We start from the raw sequence: 25932 nt of genomic DNA on the forward strand, positions 1-25932 counted from the left end.
CTGTGCCTGTGTAATGTTAGGTGACGTATTTCTTCCTCGTTTCCTATGTCTCATTTTCTCACCTATAAAATGGGAATAATAATAGTCATTCTGCGATGCAGTTGTAAAAATTAAGTTAATTTATGTAAAACATGTAAAATAGTGTCAGCATTGTCTTAAGCACTCAGTAAATGTTGTTAGAGATGACTTGCATTTAATAGCACTTTGAGGTTAGATGAGGTTGAGTGACAGCCACTCATTGGTGCAAATCAGCACTCACTGTATGAGCAGGAACATTTTCCACGTGTACAGCACCGGGATGGGTGCAGCCGGCCAGGATCCTGTGGTCGCAGGTCTCCAATCAGAGGCATGTCTCTCTAACGGCCCTAAGGAGCCTCTGAGAAGACTGTCTCCCACCCTCAAACTCACCAATGGCATGGAAGGCAAAGAGGGGCGGGGTGGGTAGTTTTCTTCTCCATCATCGTGCATTTGAGTCCCAGCTCGTGCTCTGCCTGTCCCACCTTGAAATTCACAGCAGCGACCCACATTTTATTGTTTCTGTTTATTGAGCTTCCTGTCTGCCCACAAGACTAAGTTCTGTGAAGGTGAGAACGGGTCCCTATTCCACCCTCAGAGTTGAGTATATGTAGAAGGCTCTTAATAAATATGTGTTGTGTACCTGCTGAATGAAATTTCCCTATGTGAGGAGAGATTTCTTACATTTCTTTCTTTTTTTTTTTTTTTTTTTACTTTATTGTTTAAAGTATTACAAATTTCTGGTAAGCTTTGCCAACACAATGGAAGTTTCTCGGCTGATACGCCCCTGGGGGAGCAGCTGCCTCTGGGCCACACACTCTTTGATCTTTCTTTTCTCAGCTGTCTAAGCCAGCTCCATCTGTTAGCAACTGAGGTAAGTGTGTGACAGAATGAATCTCTTATCATAGCAGGATGGGAATATCAATTCAAACACACAGAGTGCAAAGAACTATTCATTTTGCTCTACCAATTGCTGTGGATAAAACACCCTCTCAGATTAGCAGGTCCAAAATCAAGTTTTATCCAGCTACCTGGCTGTAGAAATGCACACTGTCAGGGAGAAATCCAATCTGAGCCCATGAACAAAGGGCAGATAAGCACATAAACAGCTGCACATTTCAATTCCCAGAAGCCTCTTCAAGGATAAAGAACTAGTTTTATAACTTATTTTAGCTAGGGTCATGCAATATTTATAGCTGGAATGATTTCTATTAGAACAACAAGGCCAATTAATGGCTCCATATTACTGTTTTTTTCCACCAATAATTATTTCTTTGATTCAACAACTGTTGGAAGCAATGTATCTGCTTATAATTATAATACCTACCATTCAATAAGTGCCTAGTATAAGCTAGACACAATCACAGAGTTTAAAAAAATTTTAGGGGGTGGGAATGGCTGGGGAGAGGTTCAGTGGGGGGAAAAGGAGACATATATAATACTTTAAACAATAAAGAAAAAATATTTTTAAATTTTAGAGTAATTTTTAAAAAAATATATTTTATTGATTTTTTACAGAGAGGAAGGGAGAGGGATAGAGAGTTAGAAACATCCATGAGAGAGAAACATCCATCAGCTGCCTCCTGCACACCCTCTACTGGGGATGTGCCCGCAACCAAGGTACATGCCCCTGACCAGAATCGAACCTGGGACTCTTCAGTCCACAGGCCGACGCTCCAGCCACTGAGCCAAACCGGTCAGGGCATAGAGTAATTTTAGATTTACAAAAGTGTTACAAAGATAGAATAGAGTTCCTGTATACCATTCACCCAACTTCCCCTAATGTTTACACCTTATATAACCATGGTACAATGATCAAAATGAAGAAATTAGTGTTGGTATAATTCTATTAACTAAACTATAAGACTATTTTGATTTCTTTGTACTTCCAAGAAGGTTTTTTATTTCCTTCGGTTGCAGGATCCAAATTAGGATCCCGAATTGCATTTATCATGTCTCCTTATTGTCCTTCAATCTCTAACAAATCCAGTCTTTCTCTCTCATGACCTTTGCACTTTTGAAGAGTACTTGTCAGTTATATTGTAGAATGTCCCTTAACTTGAATTGTGTGATATTTTTCACATGATTAGACTAAGTTATAGATTTGGGGGAAGAATATCACAGAGGTAATGTGCCCTTCTCATTAAATCATATCTGGAGGTACATGATATTGATGTGTTTTATTACAGGTGACATCAACCTGGATTACTTGGCTAAGGTGGTCTCTATCAGGTTTCTCCAAAGTGAAGTTACCATTTTTTTTCCTTTCCATTTTACGACTGAGGAAACGTGAGATACCTGCTGTTATTTCACAGTTAAGTCACGGAAAACTTGATGAGTTTTAGAGATTAGCTCTTTAATAAATGAGGAAACCAAGGCCTAGAGAGATGAAAGGACATGGCAAAGATCACTCAAGCAGGTTCATCGCAGAACCAACTGGACCCCAGGTCTCTTGATTTCCAGTGAAGGAGTAAATGCATGACGAAGACTCCAGTAACATGAAATAGGATCTTTGCATGTAAACAGTCAGCGCTTCCCTTCCCCTCACTCCGATTGGAGAGAAAACTAATACCATCAGCCCTGCTGGAGACGACTGTCAGGACGCAGCTGCCTCATTCTGGCAGGCCTTGCTGTGGCTCTGTAGGCTTTAACACGGCTGGTCATAGGACAGGCAGATCTGGTATCAGAGGCCAGCGTCTCCTTTATTTCTCCTAGAATGCTAGTTATATGGCCTCATTGACTGTGGCTAATGTGTTTCCAGTGGAGCTGCTGTTGGCTATTTCCTGGGCTGAGAAATTTAGTCTAGAGCAGCGGTCGCCAACTGGTGGTCCACGGACCACTGGTGGCCCATGAGGTCCGAAAGGTTGGCGACTGCTGGTCTAGAGTGCCCCTGTTGGACTTATGCAGGACATTCCAAGGGTCTGGTAGATGGAAATCTTAAAAGCAGAGTGAAATGCCTGATAGTGTGATAGGAATTCCATTACTAAGAAGGCTTTTAGGTAGGATGGTCAATTATAAGCTAAAAACCATTCAGCTCCAGATAATTATGTGTTTGACTGTGTTTCTGCTATCATTATAATACCCTGTTACTGAAAGAGATGGGGGAAAAAAGGAATTCTGCACAGAGACCAAACTCCAGAACTGCAGTCTCCCCTCCAGCTTTAGTGATCTGATTGGCGAGTTTTAGTTAATCAGGATATAAGGCTCAGGGCAACTGTAAGGCGAACCCATGGGGACAAGCTGTGCTTTCTGCTCTAGAGAACCTTTAGGCGAATGCCGCATCTGGAATTGGCCCTGGCCATGCTGACACCTGGGTCCATGACCATCGAGTTTACTTAGTTCTGAAGTGAGCTGTAGCCCAGAACAGAATTAATCCTGTGGGTCTATCTTAAATGGAAGCAGCCTCTTTGGGCAGGCAATGTCTCAGTACCTAGTCTCTGTGGAACCTACATGCTGGTTTCACTTCTATCAGGAACTGACCACCCCAGGTCCACCAGAGCCAGGGTTTGCAGGATGACCTAGACCTGGGGCAAGAAGGAAGGTGACCAAACTGGCCTTCCAAATGTATGAAGGACTTTCCCTGGCCACTATCCAGGGTTTCTGCCCTAAATAAATGCCCACCATAAACATGTGTTCTTTTCTAGTCTATTTCTTAGTGTAAATACCCTTCTGAAGACTCTCCAGCCAGCTCCTGTGGTCAGACGTCTCTCTAGTGCAGCAGCACGTAGTGCTACCACAGCGCAGGTGGGTGGGGTCAGGAGCTATGGCCTGGTGCTCAGAGGATGGCATCCTGTGAGGTAGAGGATCTGGCTTGGCTCAGCATTCTCAGGTGAGGAACAGTTGATCTGATGAAGATTATGAAGCAGTCTGCAGCATCAGAGATAAAGGTATTTTCTTGTACTGGGGTTCATAATTAACTCATTTTTTTCATCCTATTCACATGCCGTAGCTTATAAGCCTTAAACCAAACATTTAAAAGATACCAGATATAGAGAATTGCCCAGCAACATTGCTTTTAAACTTCTTGTTTTAAAATAGTTTAAAACTTATAGGAAAGTTGAAAATAGAGTCTAGAGGGTTCCTGTACACCCTTCACCCAGATTCTTCAATTGTAATATTTTAACACATTTTGCCTATTTTCTCTCTTTGTCTCTGTCTCTGGCTCATACATACATAAATTTTTTCTGCGCCACTTGGGAGTAAGTTAGAGATATAATGGCCTTTAATCCATAATACTTTGGTACATATTTCCTAAAAACAGGGAAATTCTTCTATATAATCATAGCACACCCTTAAAATTAGGAAAATTACCATGTAATCACAAGATCCCATTCAAATTTTGTGAACTGTCCCAATAATGTCTTCTGTAGGTCCAGAAACCAGCCTAGGATCACACATTTGTTGTGATGCCTCTTTAGACCCTCCTCCATCTGCAACAGTTCCTCAGGCCAATTTTTGTGGCCTTCACATTCCTCAATTTTGGTTTATTATAAGTTTTACTTAAAGGAAACCATTAAGTAAACATTAATAAAAAACATTGTTTTATATATATATATATATATATATATATATATATATAGTTATTTTAATAGTTGCATAATATTCTACTGTATGAAAGGGCTATATTTAACCAATCCTGTGTTAAAGGACATTTACCTTGTTTCTAGTTTTCCACAGTATAAACCATATTACAATTAGTAGTTCTGAGCAATGTATGGGTTTTATGGGTGGAATTACTGGGTTAGAATATGCAAATTTAAAATTTTGGTACAATTGCCGGATTGCCATGCTGAAAGATTATACTTATTTAAAATTCCACCATAATTCACAAGAATGCCTTTGCCCCACACATTAGCGCTGGACATTTTTACTTTTAATCTTGGCTAACCAGACCAAAGAAATCATTTATTTGATTATTAATGAGGCTGAACACCTTTCATGCTGTTTAAATTTCTTTTGTGAATTGCTTTTGCCCATATTTTTATTGGAAAGTTTCTGTTTTGTTTTTTCCTTTATTTTATTTTTCCCCATCACCATTTATCTCCCCTATACCCTTCCCCACCTTGCTCCTTCCTTTACCCCCAAACAGTTTCTGTTTTAAAGTGATGTGTCAACTCATTACTTGGCATTTAAGTCTTGAGGGAAAGACACATTATGCATTCACTTTAGAGCTTTGTTTGAAGCTCTGTTGAAATGGTTCTAGTTTCTTACATAAAACCAATTTCCTGAGAAAACACATGAAGATCTAGAAGGTAATAGAACAGCTGTTGGTCAACTCAGCCCCACATAGCTCTCTGGTACATACCTTCAGAAATAGGAGGCGGGTAAAATATGAGAAACAATAAAAGCAGAAAAGGATGAAAAACACACAGGCTACATTTCTCTCCACTCAATGTCTCTGGTTAAGTGTTTCAGTATAGTTCTGGGTCAAGACAGAGCAGTTCCTCACTAACTTACTCTGGTGGTTCTTGTTTCTTTCTTTCCTCCAAAAAGATTTTAAATGGAAGGACAGATATACAATAGATGTTGATCTGAATGTAGGTCTTAGTTATTTAGGTTTAAATGCTATTAAAACCCACCATTTATATTAGGTAAGAGCACCTAGTTTTCAGGCAAGGGAAATTTGAAGCTGGGAAATAAAACTTAAGCTAATGTTGGCTTCTTCCTTTCTCCTTAATTGCAAAACTTACAGAAATAGGAACAAAAAATCTGCATATATCTACGTAAGCTTATATATGGTGCAAAACTCAAATCGCAACTGATACAATGAAATATGTCCACAAGGAAATGCATAATGTTTACTACTTCTAAAGAGAAGAGTCCTTTGTCAGAAAAGTAAATCAGAAACAAATATATTCAATTCTCACTTTTTAATCAATCAAATTCACCAGTTAACCAGTTACAGTCAATACTGAAAGCCAAGCGTAATGGTACTCTGGCAGATATAAGAGAAATATACCACGCTCTTGAGGGACATACTATCTAGCAGGGGAAAAGGCAGACAAACCTGAAACATTAGGTAGGGGACAATCCCTGAGAATGCCAAGGTAGAGCACATATTGTAACTGGGGCAGGATTTCAGAGAAGGGGAAGTCACTACTCATGAGGAGTGGGGGTGTCTAGCGTAGTTAGAGAGGCTTAGTGAAAAAGCAGGATTTGAGTTGGGCCTGGACAGGTGGTCAGATGGTGAGATATGCATAGGCAGAGGGAAGGGGGTGGATATGGGGGCCCAGGGAACAGAAGGCACAGAAGTGACAGGTGACAAATCGCTGAGTGAGGAGGAGTGCTGAAGACGTGAGGCTGCCCCAACAGATGCTGTGCAGGCAGCTGGAAGTCACTGAGGTCTCCAGAGCGGGGAGCACCCTGACGGACAGGTAGGCTGTAATGTTATATCCCACATCAAGCTGTTCTAGAGCCAGAGGCAAAAGGAGAACTCAGTAATACTGATTCTATCCTATCTGTATTTAAAATGTTGATATTTTGTTAACTATGGATTTTTTGCATTAATTTTGAGTTTTAAAATGTTGCATTTAAATATGATTTATTTTGATTACTATGGTTTTTTTGTGTCACACATTTCTTTGTGCCCAAGGTAAGTGCCTCACTGGCTTTACCCTGGTCAAAGCCATGTGTTCTATTTGTAAAGTTCACTGATGGGGACATGGGTATTTACTTTATTATTATTATTAATTATAGCTTATTCATGCTGCAAATATTCTTTTGCTTAGTAGACAGTATTTAATAAAAACAATTAAGATGAATTAAAATTTTGAGATTAATTTGGAACTTTGGTGCCCAAAAAGCATGACTGAGAAAAGAACCCTTTGTACTCCTGAATCAATCTCTAGAGAGAATTACTCCCTGTTGCTATAGTACATGCAGTGCAGGCAGAAAAGGGTTGTTTTTCCCACCTCTAAGGGGTTGAAAGATACTGTGGGGGATCCTGGAGGCTACTGCTCACTTGGAGATAGGCCTCAAGCAACTCAGCTGCTCTAGCCAGAGTGACTGTGCTGCATGGCTAGAGACCAGCAGCCATGAATGGGCCACACTCACATGGAACAAACCCCTCCTGCCATGCTCAAGGAGAAGCCACTCACTGGGCACAGTGCTGACAACAGGGCCACAGCCTAAGAAGCAGTGAAAGGTACATGAACTCTATACACGTCTCAGGGCTCCTTGTATCTAGGAGAAGAGATGGTATTTTGACACAAGGAGTATTAATAATATGTCTAAAAATGTAAAACCTGAAATCTATTGTTCAGTAGTAAACTGATGACTAATGAAGGATTTTTTTGAGCCAATTAATGGGTAGCACAAATCTCAAAAAAGGCCAAGGGAGAGGCTGAAGGGTGCAGGCTGCTCCCTGTACTCGTCACCAGATGCACTTCTCTGTCACTTAATGTGGACCTCCCAGTCAGTGCCAATGTTCAGCGAGAGGTTCTCCAGGCTCAGGGTGGATGTTCCGGCACAATATGTAAAAGCCACAGGCTGATCTTTACCATCTGAATATCAAGACAATAAAAGGGAAAGTTTGATGAACATCTAGGAGAGAAAATTTCTTTCCTGTATCTGAAATCTTTCTGACTTTGTCATAAAACTTTATTTCCTACTTAGGAGAATTTTACCTACAATTTTTACCCATGGACTTTTAAATATGAAACACTCCAATGGTTTGAATGCAAGATCAGTTGAAAATAAACTGTAAGGAACAAAGTGGTTTGTCTAGGAAATTCAGTATGTTAGAAAGGATGTATCTCAACCTATGCCCTTTAAGAAATTCCATAAACACAAGTAGGGCTTCAGATATCTACAGTTTAACAAAAATAGAGAAGCCACACTATTATTTCAAGCCCAAGTTAATTTCCCTTAGAAAAATATCAACAGCTTACAGTGCGCAGAAAGACCAGCTGATGAAGAGAGGCAGGCTGGCCTTGCTGCCTCTGGATAGCAGTATATTTGACCTCTACCAGGAAGTGTAGAGTCCACCTGCCTAAGACATTATGTCAGTTTTAGGGCTAATCACCTCTTCACCTTAGATATTTCTATGTTTACAAAAATAAATGGTTTGTTTCCTCACCAGATGAGTGGGTGGTCACAGAAGATGGCTGCTTCTTGAGGCCTAGGACAAAGATCTGCTCCACCACACACTTGCTGGTATAATGACCCCTCTCATCAGCACAACTGAAATAAATATACATAGCATTAGGAAAAGAAGAGAAAGAGGGGTTTGGACTGGTTACTAGGCCCAACGTCCCCAGACTTTTAGTTACCCTTCCTCCTTTTCCTATGGAAGCCTAAACCATATAGTTATCATATTTACTAGGAATAAAGGATGGAAACAGGTGACTCTACATGCTGAGGGCTAAGTAACCAGTAGCTAAACCAATGTCTCTTTTTAAAGAAGTCATTTGGAGAGAAATCAGCTAAGGACACTGAAGTCATAAATGTGACTTGGATACAGCAATCAAATAGTAAGAAATCAAATACTTGTTGAATGGTTGAATAAATGGGACTAATGGGAACTTAAATATAATTTTTTTTCCTTAAGAGAGGGAAGGAAAGAAAGATGGAGGTAATAAGGAAGAGAGGTACATGGAGTGATTGAAAAAAATTATCCAGGGGACTCTGGATCAAGATGGTGATATAAAAGGTTCCTGAATTTCCCTCCTCCCATAGATGAACCAAATGTAAAGTTATACATGGAGCAAGTCCCTTTGAGAGATATCCAGAAACTAGCTGACTGACTCCTACACATACAGTGACTGAAAAAATACCCACATCAAAACAGGTAGGAATGGCTGAGACACACCCTCTCCATAACCCCCAACCCCAGCACAGTGCCATATAATTGGGAGAGAACCCCAACTCCCAACTTCTCCCTGAGGAATGAAGGATCTGGACCATACTTCTAGACCCAACTTTTAAGTCCCCCACCTGAGGATTAGGCCCCCAAATCACCTAACTCTGATAGCCAACAGTGTTTATGTTCACAAGTTCTACAGGGTTATATCAAACAAAGAATGGGTGTGATGTGGCTATCCCCTCAGGACTCAGCACAGAGGGAGCAGGCAAAAACATCCATTTCCCAATTTCTTCCTGGAAGAGATATGACTACAAATTTTTACAGCTACTGCCTGGGGGTCCAGCTTCTAATCAGCCTGCATCTAAGTGCTGACTGCACTCCCCTCTTTGGGTCACTGATGGGTCTTGGTACATCCTCAACTACTGGCAGCCACTAAGAGCAAAGATGGCCGCTTGGATAATCACAAAAGCTTGAGAAGCAACCAGAAGCTCAGGCTGGGCTGATTGATGAAATTCATCTCCTACACAAAACCAATCTATTAGAACTGAAAGAGGTAGATGTTTTATCTAATGTGCAGAAACCAACACAGAGAATCAAGGAATATGAAGAAACAAGGGAGTATCTTCCAAACAAAAGAACATGATTAGTCTGCAGAAACTGACCTTAATGAAATAGAGATGTTATTTACATGGTAGAGAGTTCAAAATAATGGTCATAAAAATACCAATGGCTGATTGCAAACTATATTACAAAGCTATAGTTATCAAAACAGTATGGTATTGGCATAAAAACACACATCAATCAATGGAACAGAATAGAGACCCCAGAAATATAAAATAGGGAGAGGATAGTCTCTTCAATAAATGGTTTTGGGAAAAACTGGATATCCGCATAAAAATAATAAATAAATAAATAAATAAGAAAGAAAGAAAGAAAGAAAGAAAAAGAAAAGAAATTGGACCCCTATCTTTCACCATACACAAAAATCAACTCAAAATTGGTAAAGATTTGAATGTCAGACCTGAAACCATGAAACTCCTACAAGAAAACATAGTGAGTAAGCTCCTTGACATTGGTCTTGGTGATGATTTCTTCTGGACTTGACACAAAAAGCAAAGGCAACAAAACCAAAAATAAATATTACTACATCAAAAGCACAACAAAGGAAACCATCAACAAAATGAAAAGGCAATCTATGGAATAGGAGAAAATATTTGTGAACCACATATCCAAAAAGGATATGTCCAAATATATAATTAACATCCAAAATATAATAGGAACTCATGTAACTCAATAGCAAAAAATAAATAAATAAATAAATAAAATAAAATAACCCAATTAAAATTGGCAAAGTACTTGAGTAGGTATTTTTCCAAAGAAGACATATGACTGGCCAACAGATGTATAAAAAGGGGCTCAATATCACTTATCATCAGGGAAATGCAAATTGAAACCACGATGAGATGTCACCTCACACCTGTTAGTATTCTAATTATCAAAAAGACAAATGCTGGTGGAAATGTGATGAAAAGGGAACCTCTGTACATTGTTACTGGGAATGTAACTCATATGACTGCTATGGAAAACAGTATGAATGTTCTTCAAAATGTTAAAAATAGAACTACCATATGATCCAGCAATTCCACTTCTGAGTATATATTTGAAGGAAATGAAATAAGTATCTCAAAAAGATATCTATCCTCATGTTCACTGTAGGATTATTCACAATAGCCAAGGTATGGAAACAATCTAAATGTCTGTCAATGAATGAATGAATCGAGAAGATGTGGTATCTATCTATATCTATACTAATAATAGAGGAATATGCAAGTTGTTCAGGATGCCATCATAGTAACTGTAATGACTGAACAGCAGGCTACATGGGGTGAGAAGGCCGGCAGGGGGGTTAGTGAGGGACAATCAAATGACTGAACAGCAGGCTGTGTGGGGAGACCAGGCTGGCGGGGGGGGGGGGCAGTTGGGGGTGACCAGGCTGGTGGAGGGGAGGTAGTTGGGGGTGACCAAGCCAGCAGGGGGGGAGCAGTTGGGGGCAACCAGGCTTGCAGGGGGGGCAGTTGGGGGCGACCAGGCTGGCAGGGGGGACAGTTGGGGGTGACCAGGTCAGCAGGGGGGGCAGTAAGGGGCAACCAGGTCAGCAGAAGGGGCAGTTAGGGGCGACCAGGCTGGCAGATGGGGGCAGTTGGGGGTGACCAGGCTGGCAGGGGGGGCAGTAAAGGGTGACTAGGCTGGTGGGGGCGGGGAGTTGGCAGTGACCAGGCCGGCAGGGGGGGCAGTTAGGATTGGGCCTAAACCGGCAGTCAGACATCCCCTGAGGGTTCCCAGATTGGAAAGAGTGCAGCCATGAATTTCGTGCACTGGGCCTCTAATATATATATATATATATATATAAAAAACCCTGCTATGCAAATAGACCAAACAGTGGAACCAACCAAACAACCGGTTGCCATGATGTGTGCTGACCACCAGGGGGCATGCATGGAACATGGTGGGTGTTGGCAGCAGGTGCAGAGTGCAGAACATGGTGGGTGTCAGCCATGGCGGGATGGTGGAGCAAGTGAGCAGGGGCACCAGACCAAGATGGGGTGCTAGTTGCTGTCATCGGGGTGAGCCTCTGGTTGTTACTGAAAATTCTTTGCTCCTGTGCACCGTGGTCCTGCCTGGTGCTTGCACCTGCTGCTGGAGCTGGCCCCTCTCGCACCTGCTGCCAGCACCAGAGCCGCCGCTCTCACCTGCTGTTGGTGCCTGGCACTGGCCCTGATCATTTGGCGCCATCAGCAGGTGTGAGTGGCAGCTGTCGGTCCCGATCGCCCCTCAGGGCTTCTCCAACTCCCCTTGCTCCTGAGGGGCAATCGGGGCCAGCAGCCACTGCTCACACCCACTGACAGCGCCAGCTCCTCTTGCACCCGCTGCTGGTCAATTGCTCTGCGCTGTCAGTGGGTGCGAGTGGGGCCGGTGCTGTCAGCGTGTGGGAGCAGTGGTGGCAGGAGTGGGACTGCCAGCAGACAGGGGACTTGGGGCCACAGTGGGAGGGGCCGGGTTGGGGCGTGGAGGATGGGCAAAGACCCGCCCTTGTGCCCATCGCAGCCTCGCAGCCCACAGTTCTTTTCAAGGTGCACGAATTCGTGCACTGGGCCTCTAGTATATCCATAATAGAATATTATTCAGCCTTAAAAAAGATGGGTATCCTGCCATTAATGACAACATGGATAAATCTAGAGGGCATTTTGCTAAGAGAGATAGGCCAGATAGAGAAAGACAAATACACCATGGTACCATTTATATGTGGAATGTTTTAAAAAAAGTTAAACTCATAGAAACAGAGAGTAGAATGGTGGCTGCCTAGGGATGGGAGGTGGGTGAAATAGGGAGAGGCTGGTAAAAGGGTACAATCTTTCAGTTATAAGATGAATAAGGTCTGAGGTTCTAATGTATAACCTGGTGACTATATTGATACCATGTTATATAATTGAAACTTGCTAAGGCAGTAGAACTTGTGCTCTCATCAAAAAAAGGTAAATGTGTGAGGTGACAGATGTATTAATTAACTCTGTGGTGGATCCTTTCACAATGTGTACATATATCATATCATCATGTTGTACACTTTAAATATGTTATAGTTTTATTTGTCAATTATACCTGAATGAAGCTGAAAAAAAGTAAAGAAAAGCGCTCCATAAATGGCTTTCATCATTAACTTCTTAAATTGTATCTTAAAATATCAGCTGTGTATTTAAGGATAGCAAAAGAATAACATAATTTACTTCAGAAAACACACAGATTTTTAGCTGTCATTACCTGTTGCTCAAAACACCTGAACAGAAACAAAACTTCCTGTGTAAGAATTGCTGCTTTTGGAGGTATTGGAAAGAATGGCCATCATCGAGATACAATTCACCCACCGCAGAACCCTAGAGAGTGGATCCAGGTAGAGAATGTGGTTATATAATAGTTTTCTGGGGAAAGGCAGCCACGCCCTAAAGGGAAATAATAGATTTAAAAATTTGTGAAAAATTATGGTGAACATATGCTTAATATTCAAGCTATACAAAGTAGTCATACAATCAATACCTATTAGTGAAATAATATAAATAAGGAAATCACATAAGAGGAGCACAAAGAGTTAGGCCTTCTTGAAAGAAATTTAAACCCGAAGTATGGTCAGTGGCATAGGTGGCTTCTCTGAAAATAGGATCCTAGAATGTGATAACAGGTCATAAATAAAACTGAAGTTAAAAAAATTAGTATATAATGGATGAGATCAACTCTCTTTAGTAGACACTCCATGAAGGGAATGATATCTATTTCCTACTTTTTTTAGTAGGAGGAGTCCCTTTGCATGTCATTCAATGTCACAGCATTCCACATGGCAGCTTACTGTTTTGGACAATGCTTGATGTGCTATAGATCTTGAGTCTCTTGTATTTTATTCTGTGGCCTCTTATGTGCCTGAAGGCCATAGTTTGGCCCAATAAAACATGCCTAAGTGAAACAGATGGAAAAGAAGGATGTAAAAAAAAGAAAGCTGAATTATTTTATAATACTTGCATGAGTAAGAAGTTGTGTTTGGTACTGCATTTGGGCAAATGGATAGGAGAGAGATCTGCTTTCTCATTTTGGCTTAAAAGTACAGATCGATCCTTCCAGGCTTTACCCACGGAGATTTCAGTTGTTTGAGCCATCTGATGAGAACAGAAGTCATTGTGTGTGTGTGTCGGGGGGAACGGGGGTGTCCCCAAAATGTTGTACTGATACAGATACCTTTTTACAGGAGACTGAGTTTCAGGGACAGGCTGCCTAGGCCCCAGTGACCTTTCAGACCAGTGGAATCAATGCCAAGTTGCAAATCACCAAAGGTCACAGTGCCTCAGAAGAAATTTCTATCATTTCTAGTTCTCAGAGCTCCTTAAAAAACAGCCCCAGGCAAGTCAGACAAGTTAGACAATGATTCAGATATGATTAAAAACTTTGATTTCTAGATACTCATCTGAAGCACCTATCCCATAGATGGCGTTCACCACTTTTACAGTGTTACACACTCAAGAGGCTACCACTAGTAACAAATGAAATGTGTAAAGGTAACATTTTCCAAATACCTCAGTGCTTAGAGCCACCCGGAGTCCATATGGGGAATCAGTCATCCAGCCTGTGGATTTTCCTATAGTTGTCTTTATAGGCACTACACTTCCACCTCGTTGAAACACTGGTATCTATAACAGAGCGACACTCTCAGGGAAGGAGCTTTCATAGAAGGAAATTTCAAAGTAGAATTTAAAAATGTTTCATTGTACAAGACTCACATTCCTTACACGTATGGATTCAAAGCCAATATAAATTTATGGGGGCCCTGGCATTAAAAGGAATAGAGTTCAAACACTAAACAAACTTCTCACCCTTCATCAATTTATTACCTGTTCTGCCTATCCTATAAGTAGCCTCTCCTGGTTTATATCTTTAATTTTGCTGTCAATATAATAGACATGTTTATTTCTAGAGCCCTGCTAAAGAGTGAATTTTTCTGTCTGTATAAGTAGGCCCAGATGTAGATGTGTGTAGATAAAAGATGGTAGTTCATTTGTTTGTGGAAGGTGACTTTTGTTCTTATTCATTACAACCTATACCAGTGATGGCGAACCTTTTGAGCTCGGCGTGTCGGCATTTTGAAAAACCCTAACTTAACTCTGGTGCCGTGTCACACATAGAATTTTTTTGATATTTGCAACCATAGTAAAACAAAGACTTTTATTTTTGATATTTATTTTATATATTTAAATGCCATTTAACAAAAAATCAACCAAAAAAATGAGTTTGCGTGTCACCTCTGACACGCGTGTCATAGGTTCGCCATCACTGACCTATACCCATCTTGCTCCTTGATTTCCTGGATCATCAGGATGAATGATTCAATTCTGAGGATAAATTTGTGAAACTTCTGTTATAGAAGCCACCAAGGGCACTTTAAGTGACTCTAACAACAGGATTGGAGGCATGACCCATACCTCCGGGTCTTCTGGAATGCCATTCCCAGCAGGGAAAGCCCAGCCCGTGTCCTGTCTTCCAGGACGGTTCCCTGTAAGAAAGCTCCCTGGATCAACAAAGGGAGTGTACTTTGCTCTGAGTTAAAACAAGCAGGGAGAAGAGTACAAGAGTCTCAATGAAGCTGGGAGTGAGGTGGAGTAGCTAAGATGCCCACCCTCTGCTTGACTTGCCGGTGGCAGCAAGAAGTAAAGCACATCTATCTTCCCAACCTCATCCGCCAATCTTGTTTCTTCCCCTCAAAGAATGAGGTAGTAAGTTAGTGTAAAATGGGATCTAGTCTCAGTTCTACCATAATCTAGCCACAATCCTGGACAAGTAAGTTCACCTCTCTGAACCTCAGTGTCTTTACCTGTAAACGTGAGAGATTGGAGTAAATGCAAGTTAAGGTCTCTTCTAGGTCTGAAAGTTGACATCTGAAATCATTTTCTTTATAATGGAGTTCATATTGCTACTGATAATTAAACGAAAATAACATCAATACCTATTTGTTAATCTTCACACTACTTAGGGCTTGTGGTGATGGTGATGATTCAGCTGCAGGAGCCACCTTCCCTTCAGAAATTCTATCCAGATGGGCCACTTTGATTCTAACATCATAACTGATTGCATTATCTTGGGCCTAGAGGTCCAGGGTTATAATTCAAACATGTTTTTTGACTTGGTCCAGTAGAATGACATTCTGTATGTCATGTGTGATAACTACCATGTTTGCTTTCTGTGTTCAGTGTTATTATTTTTCTTAGACATATACATGTAAATATATGGGAAAGAGTTGTTTGTACTTTATGTTTCATCAGAGTATGTTATTTTTACACTTTTCTCATATTTTTACAGCTTTATTGAAGTAATTCACATGCCATACAAGTCACCCTTTTAATGTATATATAGTTAAATGGCTTTTAGTATATCCAGAGTCATGCAACCATCACCACAATGAATTTTAAAACACTTTTATCACCCAAAAAAGAATCCCTGTACTCATTAGCAGTCACTACCCATTACTCCCCAAATTCTCTCCTTTCCCCAGCCCTAAGCAACCACTAGTCTACTTTCTGCCTCCATATGTCCATGCCATTTTGTAGGACTCTAATATCCTTGGTTCTTTCTATGTAGGCACATGTTATGGACTGAATGTTTGTGTGCCCCCAAATTCATATATTGAAGCCCCAACCTCCAATGTGACTGTACACATTTGGAGACAGGGCCTTTACAGAAGTAATTAGGGTAAAGTGAGGTCATAAGAGTGGGGCCTTGATCCTATACCTCACTCTCCCTCTGCCATATGAGGACACAGCAAGAAGGCAGCTGTCTCCATGTCAGGAAGAGAGTCCTCACCAGGAACTTAATTGGTTGGCACCTTAATCTAGTACTTTTGCCACCAGAACTATGAGATATTGAATTTCTGGGTTTTTGTTTGTTTGTTTTTAAGAGAGAGAAGAAGGGAGAGGGAGACAGAGAAACATCTATGTGAGAACTAGTATCAGTTGGCTGCCTCCTGCACACTTCTTACTGGGGATGGAGCCTGATACCCAGGCATGTGCCCCGACCAGGAATCAAACCGACAGCCTTTTGGTACACAGAACAACACCCAGGCAACTGGCCAGGGCAATACATTTCTATTTTTTAAGCCAACCAGTCTATGCTATTTTGTTATGGCAGCTCAAGCAGGCTAATACAGTACAACAGGTAAAAATAACAGTCTGAAAACAACTTACAGTGTCCAAGGCTACTGGGATCTTCACAGTGCATGCTCCTTCCCAAGAAACAAATGTCTTAGAGTCATACCAGACCTGGAAAGGAACATACCCCAGTGAAAAAGAGCGTATGAGCAACTCTGCTCACAATTTTATTATTCAGTAAAACACCCATTTATCTGGATTTCAAATACATGTAACCAGAAAGCTAAAATAAGTATAATTTTAAAAATCTTGAGTAGAAGTTAGGAAGGACACATACTTTTAAGAAGATCCCCAAAGACTAACCTACTAATGTGACAGATTAATTTGACTAAAAGGCCACTCATTTGCCCATCCATCCATCCATCCATCCATCCTAAAGTTATCAATTAAATAACCGACCATGTGCCTAGGAACGCGAAGTAAACATGAGTGAACAGAAAGAGGCAGTTCCTGACCTCATGGATTTTACAGTCCAGTTGGCTTATAAGAACTTAATGTGTCTATTAGTAAAAAATATGATGAAGGAGAGAAGGAAACAACAAAGAATGAAAGCACATTGCAGGCAAATGAATGACAGATGAGGTGTGGAAAAAAGAAAGTGTCAGAGAAGGAAGCATCTCATAGAAAAACAAAAAGGAAACTTGAACGACTACAATAGGATCAATCTTTTTTTTTTTTTTTTTTTTTTTTTTTTTACAAAGTACAATTCAGGGACGAGGTTCAAATTCTTATCTGGGATTTCTGTCAAGGGAGTTTAGTTGTTGAAGTACCAAAGAGGTACTACAAAGCAATTTGATGGGCTAAATCAGTGGTTCTCAACCTTGGCTGCACATTAGAATCTCCTGGGAATCTTTTTAAAATCCTGATTTCTGGGCCTCATCCTCCGGGAATTCTGTTTCTTTGTTACTAATGTTGTGGCCCCACCCCATAACAAAGAAACAGAATTTCTGGAGGATGAGGCCCAGAAATCAGGATTTTAAAAAGATTCCCAGGTGATTCTAATGTACAGCCAAGGTTGAGAACCACTGGGCTAAATCCTTAAGAAACCATCAGCATGAAAACAAAAACTTCTTTTTCTCTCTTCCAATCCAGCCACAGAGCCTCCTTCACAAGTTCATGTCCAGGGATTATCACATCCTTTATATAGCTGGGCTGTTGCGTCTGTCACTGTCCTGCTGTGAATGTGAGAACTGTGACTTTACTATGATCAGCTACAGTGAACTCTTAATTCAACAGGATCAATCCCATCTCATCACAGAGTAGTATCCTTGGCTGGGTTCAATTTGCTAATGTTTTATCAAGTATTTCTGTGTCTGTGTTTATAAGGGATACTGTCTTAGGTTTCTTGTTTTGTAATCTTTCTTTGGCAAATTCCAGTAGCTTTAAATAAAGAGATGGTGGGAGTAAAAGCTAAAAACAAAAAAAAACACTGACTCAAATAAGATTTTAGAATTACCTGTCTACCACTTTTAGAACTAATTAGAATGAGAGGTAGAGGGTATTTTTGCTGGTGCCATATACGAAGATCTCCAACCTAGAAGGAATATAACTGGTATAAAAAACCATATAGACCAGACCTAAAGCTCAGTCACCACGCTCCTCACCCAGCAAATATTTATCAAAGGCCTACTATGTGCCAAGAACCCATCTAGATGCTGAGGATGCAGCAGTGAACATAGATAAAAATAAGCCTTAAAAAAAGCTAATGTTCTAATGGGAGAGAGAGAGTATAAACAAAACATCTAAGTAAACATACAGAATGTCAGGAGGTGGCACCATTTTGTGGAGAAAAATAAAGGATGAAGGAGGGCTGGACAGGAGCAGTGGGGGTGGTGTATAACCTTAAAGAGGCGGTCAGAGAAGACCTCGCTGGGAAGGAGATGTTCAAGGAAAGCCGTGAAGGAGAGAGAATGGGCCATACAGAGACATGGGAAAATGACAGTGAGGGACCTTGGATATTTCCCTTGCACCCTGCGATGTGGTACTAGCCAACCAGTGAGGCAAATGTCTGGCAAGGAACGGCTTGGCTCTTATACCCAGGCTTTGGGAAGATGTAGCGAGAGCAACAGTTAGAGATGCTCTGGGGGATAGCGTTGAGGGGGTATATTACATAGTCACACCAATGTGCTTGCAATTGTGACAGGCCATTCCTAAACATGTATGGCCAAATCAGAAAGGAGGCTGGTTCCTCGCAACGGGAGCCTAGGCTTTGTGAGCATCAACTGGAGAAACTCAGCAGAAGCGCTTGGCAGGGCAATTTAAAAAACCTTTATTGTTGAAAGTATTCCATGTGCCCCCTTTTCTCTCATTGCTGGTTGGCAGGACAATTTACTTAGCTGTTGTATTTGACCTTTTTCTCAAGTTTCTACTTGGCAAGGGAACCTCTGTAAAGAGCCCTCAGCTTCAGAATGGTAAATTCCGGGAGAAACCAAGGGCAAAGACCATACTTCATGAACCTTCTGGGGAAAAGTCTGGCTACTTCCTGATCCCTGGAAGGAGTGAATATTCCTGTCCATGGTAACAGATTTGGGGTTATCCAGGTGGGCCCTAAATGCCATTACATTTAAGAGAAAGAAGGAAGAGGAGACACAGACACACAGAAGAGAAGCGCTGTGGTGATGGAGGGGTAGACTGAAGTAATGCAGCTACAAGCCAAGGAACACCAAAGATTGTGGGGAGCCGCCAGAAGCTGGAAAGAGCCATGGAACAGATCGTTCCTCAGAGCCTCCAGAAAGGACCAACCCTCCTGACACCTTGATTTTGAACGTAAGCCTCCAGTACTGCTAGAGAATAAATTTTTGTCGTTTTAAGCCACTAAATTTGTGATAATTTGTTACAGCAGCCTAAAGAAACCAACACAAAAGATGATATTTAAAGAGAATACATTAAACCATTTTATTCAACCTGAAAAAAAGGAACCAATGCAACAACCATACATGTAAAGTTGGATGGAGGGAGAACACTGGCACTGGTTTCCTGATGTTGTCATGACAGCACTTGACAATACATGAGCATTGAGCCTGCCTGGCTCAGCTACCTCACCATTACCTCGACAGTCCAAGAATAGCTTGCCATGACAGGCCCACGTCAGTTCAGTATTCTTCATGGCTCTTCCCCATCTGCTGAAGCCTGTGGCAATGCTCCAGTGCTCATGGAACCTCTCCAGGGTCTGCCTCCTTCCTGCTCTCCATCCATAGACTCTTCTCCTAGTCTGATGCCTCGAGTTTCTGCCCTGTCTCTTCTCCTAAGCCCCTTTGGATAGATCAGTGATGGTGAACCTTTTGAGCTCAGCGTGTCAGCATTTTGAAAAACCCTAACTTAACTCTGGTGCCGTGTCACATATAGAAATTTTTTGATATTTGCAACCATAGTAGAACAAAGACTTATATTTTTGATATTTATTTTATATATTTAAATACCATTTAACAAAGAAAAATCAACCAAAAAAAATGAGTTCGCGTGTCACCTCTGACACGCGTGTCATAGGTTCGCCATCACTGGGCTAGATCCTTGGTTTGTCTCTGGAGACTGTTGCTCTTATCACCCTCGGCTGGCTGCTCTGCAGCCCTTTGGCTTATATCCACCTCTGCACCTTGCCCTGCCTGGGTTCAGTGCCCAGGGCTCCAACAGGTCTAGGATTTTATACAGTGGCAAAGATCAATGACAATAACCAGTACAAGAGCAGAACAAGGCTGGAGGGGCAGAGAGGAAAGTCAGTTATTACTTTTTATCCACCTTGGTGAATGTCTGGATGTGGGCCGCGGCTACAGTGTTTTGGCCAGGTGCAAGCCTCGGACTAATGAAAGGACAGGGTCCTCTCATTGCCACGTGCAAGTCCCAGCTGGAGGGCAGGGCCCTCCCAGCACAATTATAGCCAACAGCTGTGGTTGTAAGTTTGAACCTGTGGTCCGAACACGTGGCCCCACGTGCCTTGTGATAGAGTTCAGGTGCATGTAGTTGAGTGGGGTTGAAACTCACGAGAATGCTGTAAACAACTTGATCACGCCCCTACTTTGCCTCGTGGCATTTGCTATAAAATAAAGACACGGCTTGTGGGCACTGGCGCTGTCTCCTCATCAGGGAGCAGCGTCCCACCGAGACCCAGCTTTCATTCTCTTGTCTGTCTTTTCTCAATCCTTTCACCCCCCCCCCACTCAGGATCACCTTTGGCCGTAACATCTGGAAACCAGCTTTTGGTGACAAAAACTCAGGATTCAGAGAGAGCCAGAACCAAAGAGCAAAGTCTTCTTATACTTGTTTTCCCTAGAGTTTGATACCTCATAGTAGACTAAAGATTTATTCCTACTTAAAATCTCAATGTGTTTATAAGGAGTCACTTACACAAGTCAAAGTGTGAATATAAAGAACCATTCTAAGCTACCTGTTCAACTTTCTCCCTGCTCTTCCATTAAGTTTCTTGATCTCTGAATACAGTGGTTACGACTTATAAGAATCTTTAGTTGCTCTAGTCATTTGGACTGTCTTTACAATTGCATGATGAAGAAATCTATTTCCTAACAGGGGCTAATTAATCAGAATGAAAAATAGATATGAGACATATAAAATATGTGACTGTCATTTACTCTTACCTCATTTGATCCTGGCAGAAACACATCAACCACAGTAGCTTTTGGCTCTGTGACTGGATGAACCAATAAAGCACTTCCTGAAAAATGGAGAAGAAATAAAATTGAAAACAAAGTCTGAAAACATCCTTTCCTTTTAATTGAGTGCTATTGTGGTTTTAAGGACCACTAGACTGTGAACTTCTTAAAGGTAGAGACCTTGGTGAGGTGAACCTATGATTCATCAGAGAGATGCATTGCTAAAAAAAGGATAGGTGCTCACAGAGGTGACTATTATTGCCTGTCAGCAATCCACTTACAGTATAGTGAAGTTCTAGGGAGGGACCCACAGTCTCTTTTTGTGCATCATTGTGGCAAGTAGTTGGACAAACATAGCAGAGCATGGGCGATGGGCAAGGTGCGGAAGGTCACCAGGGTGAAAGCTCCAGGTGCCTAGCAATGGGCAAAACTGAGAAAACAAGGACCTCCCCCCTTTCCCTCCCTAGTCATGTGGTTTACATCCCCCGAACATTCATATCGATGGTCATCTGATTCAAACCCTCCTCTGACCTTTCCTCCCTTGGCATATTGCTAGCTAGTCAAGTGGTTTTAGACATCCTTAGAGGGAGAATAAGAGGGCAGGAGAATGGCCTCATAGGATTCCCTTGCACGACCACACCCTTAAGCATTGGGACCTCAGGACAATGAAGTTCTGACCCACATCATAAAATCTTAGGAACAAAGTTTGGGTCTGTTGACTACAGGACAGAGTTTTGGTCAATCTAGAGATGACATTTAGGCCTCAGTATGTTTCAGCTCCGGGCCAGAAAAACAGCAAAACCAGATGGAGCAACACCGTGGTTGATATCAGAACCAGATGCAATCACTAATCATCCCCTCTCTTAGCTCTGGCCAATCAGTGGAAACCACGACCCTGAAATGACACACCTGGAAAGCCAATGAATAGTCTATTGAGATCCTCTCCTGAGACGTCCCCAGAAATTTACCTTTAGGAAATAGATAAAGCTTCTTAAACATATTTTTTAAAAAATATATATTTTATTGATTTTTTACAGAGAGGAAGGGAGAGAGATAGAGCGTTAGAAACATCGATGAGAGAGAAACATCAATCAGCTGCCTCCTGCACATCCCCCACTGGGGATATGCCCGCAACCCAGGTACATGCCCTTGACTGGAATCGAACCCGGGACCCTTCAGTCCGCAGGCCGACTCTCTATCCACTGAGCCAAACCGGTTTCGGCCAGATAAAGCTTCTTAAGGTAAAGGAAGACAGCCCACAGGGAGCCCACACCTTTCTTCCCTTTTTCTTTCTCAGGCATATATCTCTGCTCTCTTTCTCCTAAGTTCTAAGGATCCTGGCAAGACTTGCAACCAGGAGAGCAATGGATAGTAGCAACTCATCTTGGGGTAACCCCCCTGAGCCTGTCTCCAAGGCCCCCTTTTCTCGGACTTTTCAGTGAGGTAACAGCAGCCTCGTCTTGGCTCACTCTGTCACTGTGACGTTTACTTCTCAGTGAGTCCACGTTGCCCAGAATGGCTCACTTTTTTCCTATAACGTCTCTAGAGAGCCAAAGCAGAGCACCATCTAGTATCTCTCCGGTTGCTTCTTCTATCCTAAGCCCTTCCTTTGTTTCACTGTCCCCAACTTTAATAAACATACTCTCAAAATCACTTAGACTCAGGTGAAATCTCTCCACACACTATAAGCCAGCCCGAGGCAAACCCTCTCTGGACCTGGTGCCTTTCCAGTGACAAAACTGCTAGTATGTCAGTAATCTGAAAGCACCATCGCACTTGCCCAAGTGCCTCATTGTTTGCTATAAGTGATGCTGGTGATGGTGAGCCTACAATTATAATCTAGAAGTGTGGTCAGCATGGACATTCAGATCTTCCTTGACTACAGGAGAGAGTTTCGGTCAATCTAGAGATGACATTTAGGCCTCAGTGTGTTTCAGCTCCGGGCCAGAAAAGCAGCTAGACCAGATGGAGCAACACCATGGTTGACATCTGAACCATATGCACTGGGAAGGCTAAAATTCTCCTAAACACCATCTGAATTATCAATTTTGTTTTGGCCTTACTATCACATATGTGTAAAATTCATCCATTTATGAATTCACTTATTTATTCTCTTATTTATTTATTTGTTTATTTATTTTCTCGAGAAGAAAGGTGAGAGAGAGAGAGATAGAAACATCAATGATGAGAGAGAATCATTGATCAGTTGCCTCCTGCACACCCCCAACTAGGGATCAAGCCCACAACCTGGGCATGTGCCCTTGACCGGAATTGAACCTGGGACCCTTCAGTCTGCAGGCTGACTATCTATCCACCGAGCCAAACCAGCCAGGGCTATAAATCCACTCTTTAATTCAACAAATATTTAGAGTGCCTACTGAGTACTAGGCACTGTGCTGAGCTCTGGAGATATAGTGACAAATAAGGCAGACATGGTCCCTGCCCTCACGGAGTTTACAGTCAATGAAGACAGGTATTAAGTAAGTAATTACAAACTAATTAGAGTTCAGATGGATACCAAAAAGGCAAAGTAAAAATAAAATAAAAATTATGTAATAGGAGGGATTAACTTGAATTTAAGTAGGTGGAACTAGGTATTAGGAAGCAATTTTGGTCAGGAAATTTTACTCCAAGAAAGTTGCTATTTCAACTGAGAACTAAGGATGAGTGGAGACCTAAAGAGCAAGATGTTTTACATTTTGGGGTTTCCATTCTCTTTTGTTCCATCTTTTTGCAATTCTGTTGAGCCTGGCTTTTTGAACCTTATTGCCAAGATGATAGACTTCCATGTTTAGATTTGGTGGTTAAAGGAGTGGACCCAGAACAAGAATACCAATTGCATTCACTTATTTAAAGTTAATATGAGATGTGCTACATGACAACAGAATAGCCAAGATTTCACTTAGCACTAAAAATCTTGGTGATGAAATTTATTTTTTGGCTTTCTTGAAATTAGGGATTATTTTTAGTGCTCTTACACTAGAAAGTATAACAAGAACATGATTACAATATTTATCATAATTATAATTAATCAAGAAATGCTTACCCAGCATGTATTCATCTTCCACACCAAAAGTCTCTAATTCGTCAGGGAACTCTACCCACAGAGGCCTGGGGTAAGAAAAAAAAATTCTTTCTTCAACATTAGATTCTTATTACAGTTCAATCACTTATACTTTCAGTTTTGTAACCATTCAAAGGAAATTAGAAAAAGCCAGGGCCAAGTCTCTTTTCATCTGTTTCAAGATTTTATGAGCAATTGCTATGATTACTCATATTTTTCTTATGTAAAAGAGCTATCAATTAGCTTAAACGTTTAAATGAAAGATTGAGAAATCTCGTACCTGCTATTTTTCCTTCTTATTGTTGAACTAGAAATAAATACTACTTTGACAGGCAGAATCAGAAGTCCAAATGCCTAACACATTTGGTGTAAAACAAATTAAATGTTTATAAAATCATTTTATAATGATATAAAATCTGTGCCATTTCTTTATGCTGTCACTGCCTTTCATGCATCCTTAATCATTACCTATTCAAATGAGAAGAACTGTTTTTTCTTGTTTTCAAACTGGCAACATTTTTAGAGGTTTGAGAAACTGTTGTGTGGTTTTTGTTTTATTGTTATTGTTGCACACAACTACCTAGAAGACATTTGGGCTTATAAAGAAAACTTTCAATATCTATGTATCTGAATATTAACTTAATGGTTCTAATAATATTTTTCAATTTCATGAGGAAATGATATTTTTAAACAAGAGACTTACTTTTAGTTTATTCACTAGCCTTTGTAATAATGTATTCCCTTTCCTACTGGTAACCAAGCAGTGGTCTCTAAAGCTGGCTGATGTCTAGAATCACCAGCAAATTTTCTAACAAATGTAGATCTCTGGAACCTTCCCAAAGAGATTCCTAGTAGGTCTGGAGGTGTGGCCTTATAATCTGTGTTTTTTAAGAAGCTCCCAGATGATTCTGATCTGAGCCAGGTTTAGGAACGGAGGATCCAGGAGTCTTAGTATGTCTCTGTGTGATTCCTCCTCTAGTTTAAAAAAATACAATCAGAATATAATTTATACATCAGAAAAAATGGTTACCTCAAACTTGGAACAGTTTAGTTCCAAGGGTGAGATAGAGCTTAAGACTGGCAGAATAATGTTCTTCATAAGAGGATGCTTGTGGGTTAAATACTGAATGAATTCAGTTACAGTCATTTCATTTTTCTTTGAAAAAGCTCTATTTCTGTCCCATATCAAATATTAACACTTGAATCACAGAGTTATCTTCTGCTACCTCCACTGCCAGCACCCTGCTCACATAAGCTGAGGACATGATTAAACACATGGCTCTCCTTCACCTGTTCTCTTGAAGTCACTGTGTAATTACTCCGTTTCCCAGTGGTTGGTTAGATTGTTTGCTGGGGCCTCCGACAGGTGAAGCCTATTTACCTCATGATGGGTTCGGCAGTCACGTGTGCACAGTAGAACAGACAATACCAATAGGGCAGGAGGGTGTAACGCTCTCTGATGGCTTCTCTGATGAGCTGGGTGTGTTCCTTCCCAAAGAGCCAGGGTTCCCGTCGCTTGCTGTTTATGGTGGAATGGCCACGAAAGAAGGGCTGGTAGGCTCCGGCCTGGTACCAACGCACTAGCAGCTCCACCTCTGGATCCCCCACGAAGCCGCCAACATCAGCTGATTCATTAGTCAAAGAAAGGTTTGTGAGTCCTGGCCAATGAGGCTCAGTGCTTAGAGTACTGAAGGGTTGTGGATTCGATTC

At 41.3% G+C, this 25932-nt stretch overlaps 1 protein-coding gene across 2 annotated transcripts in view; it reads right to left on the minus strand.

Moving 5' to 3' along the window:
• Nucleotides 1-5042: 5042 nt before the first annotated feature.
• Nucleotides 5043-25932, minus strand: part of GANC (glucosidase alpha, neutral C) — a 75200-nt gene continuing 54310 nt past the window's right edge. For both annotated transcript variants that reach the window (XM_081112740.1, XM_081112741.1), the window contains 8 exons: nucleotides 25604-25847; nucleotides 24205-24269; nucleotides 21144-21220; nucleotides 16591-16665; nucleotides 13933-14046; nucleotides 12635-12747; nucleotides 8093-8196; nucleotides 5043-7517 (listed from right to left, as the gene is read on the minus strand). In XM_081112740.1, the coding sequence (XP_080968866.1) occupies nucleotides 7408-7517; nucleotides 8093-8196; nucleotides 12635-12747; nucleotides 13933-14046; nucleotides 16591-16665; nucleotides 21144-21220; nucleotides 24205-24269; nucleotides 25604-25847 (902 nt within the window). In that variant the 3' untranslated portion in view covers nucleotides 5043-7407. The remainder of the gene's footprint in view (nucleotides 7518-8092; nucleotides 8197-12634; nucleotides 12748-13932; nucleotides 14047-16590; nucleotides 16666-21143; nucleotides 21221-24204; nucleotides 24270-25603; nucleotides 25848-25932) is intronic.

The sequence above is a fragment of the Myotis nattereri genome (assembly GCF_964212035.1).
Source record: "Myotis nattereri genome assembly, chromosome: 1".
Classification (NCBI taxonomy): domain Eukaryota; kingdom Metazoa; phylum Chordata; class Mammalia; order Chiroptera; family Vespertilionidae; genus Myotis; species Myotis nattereri.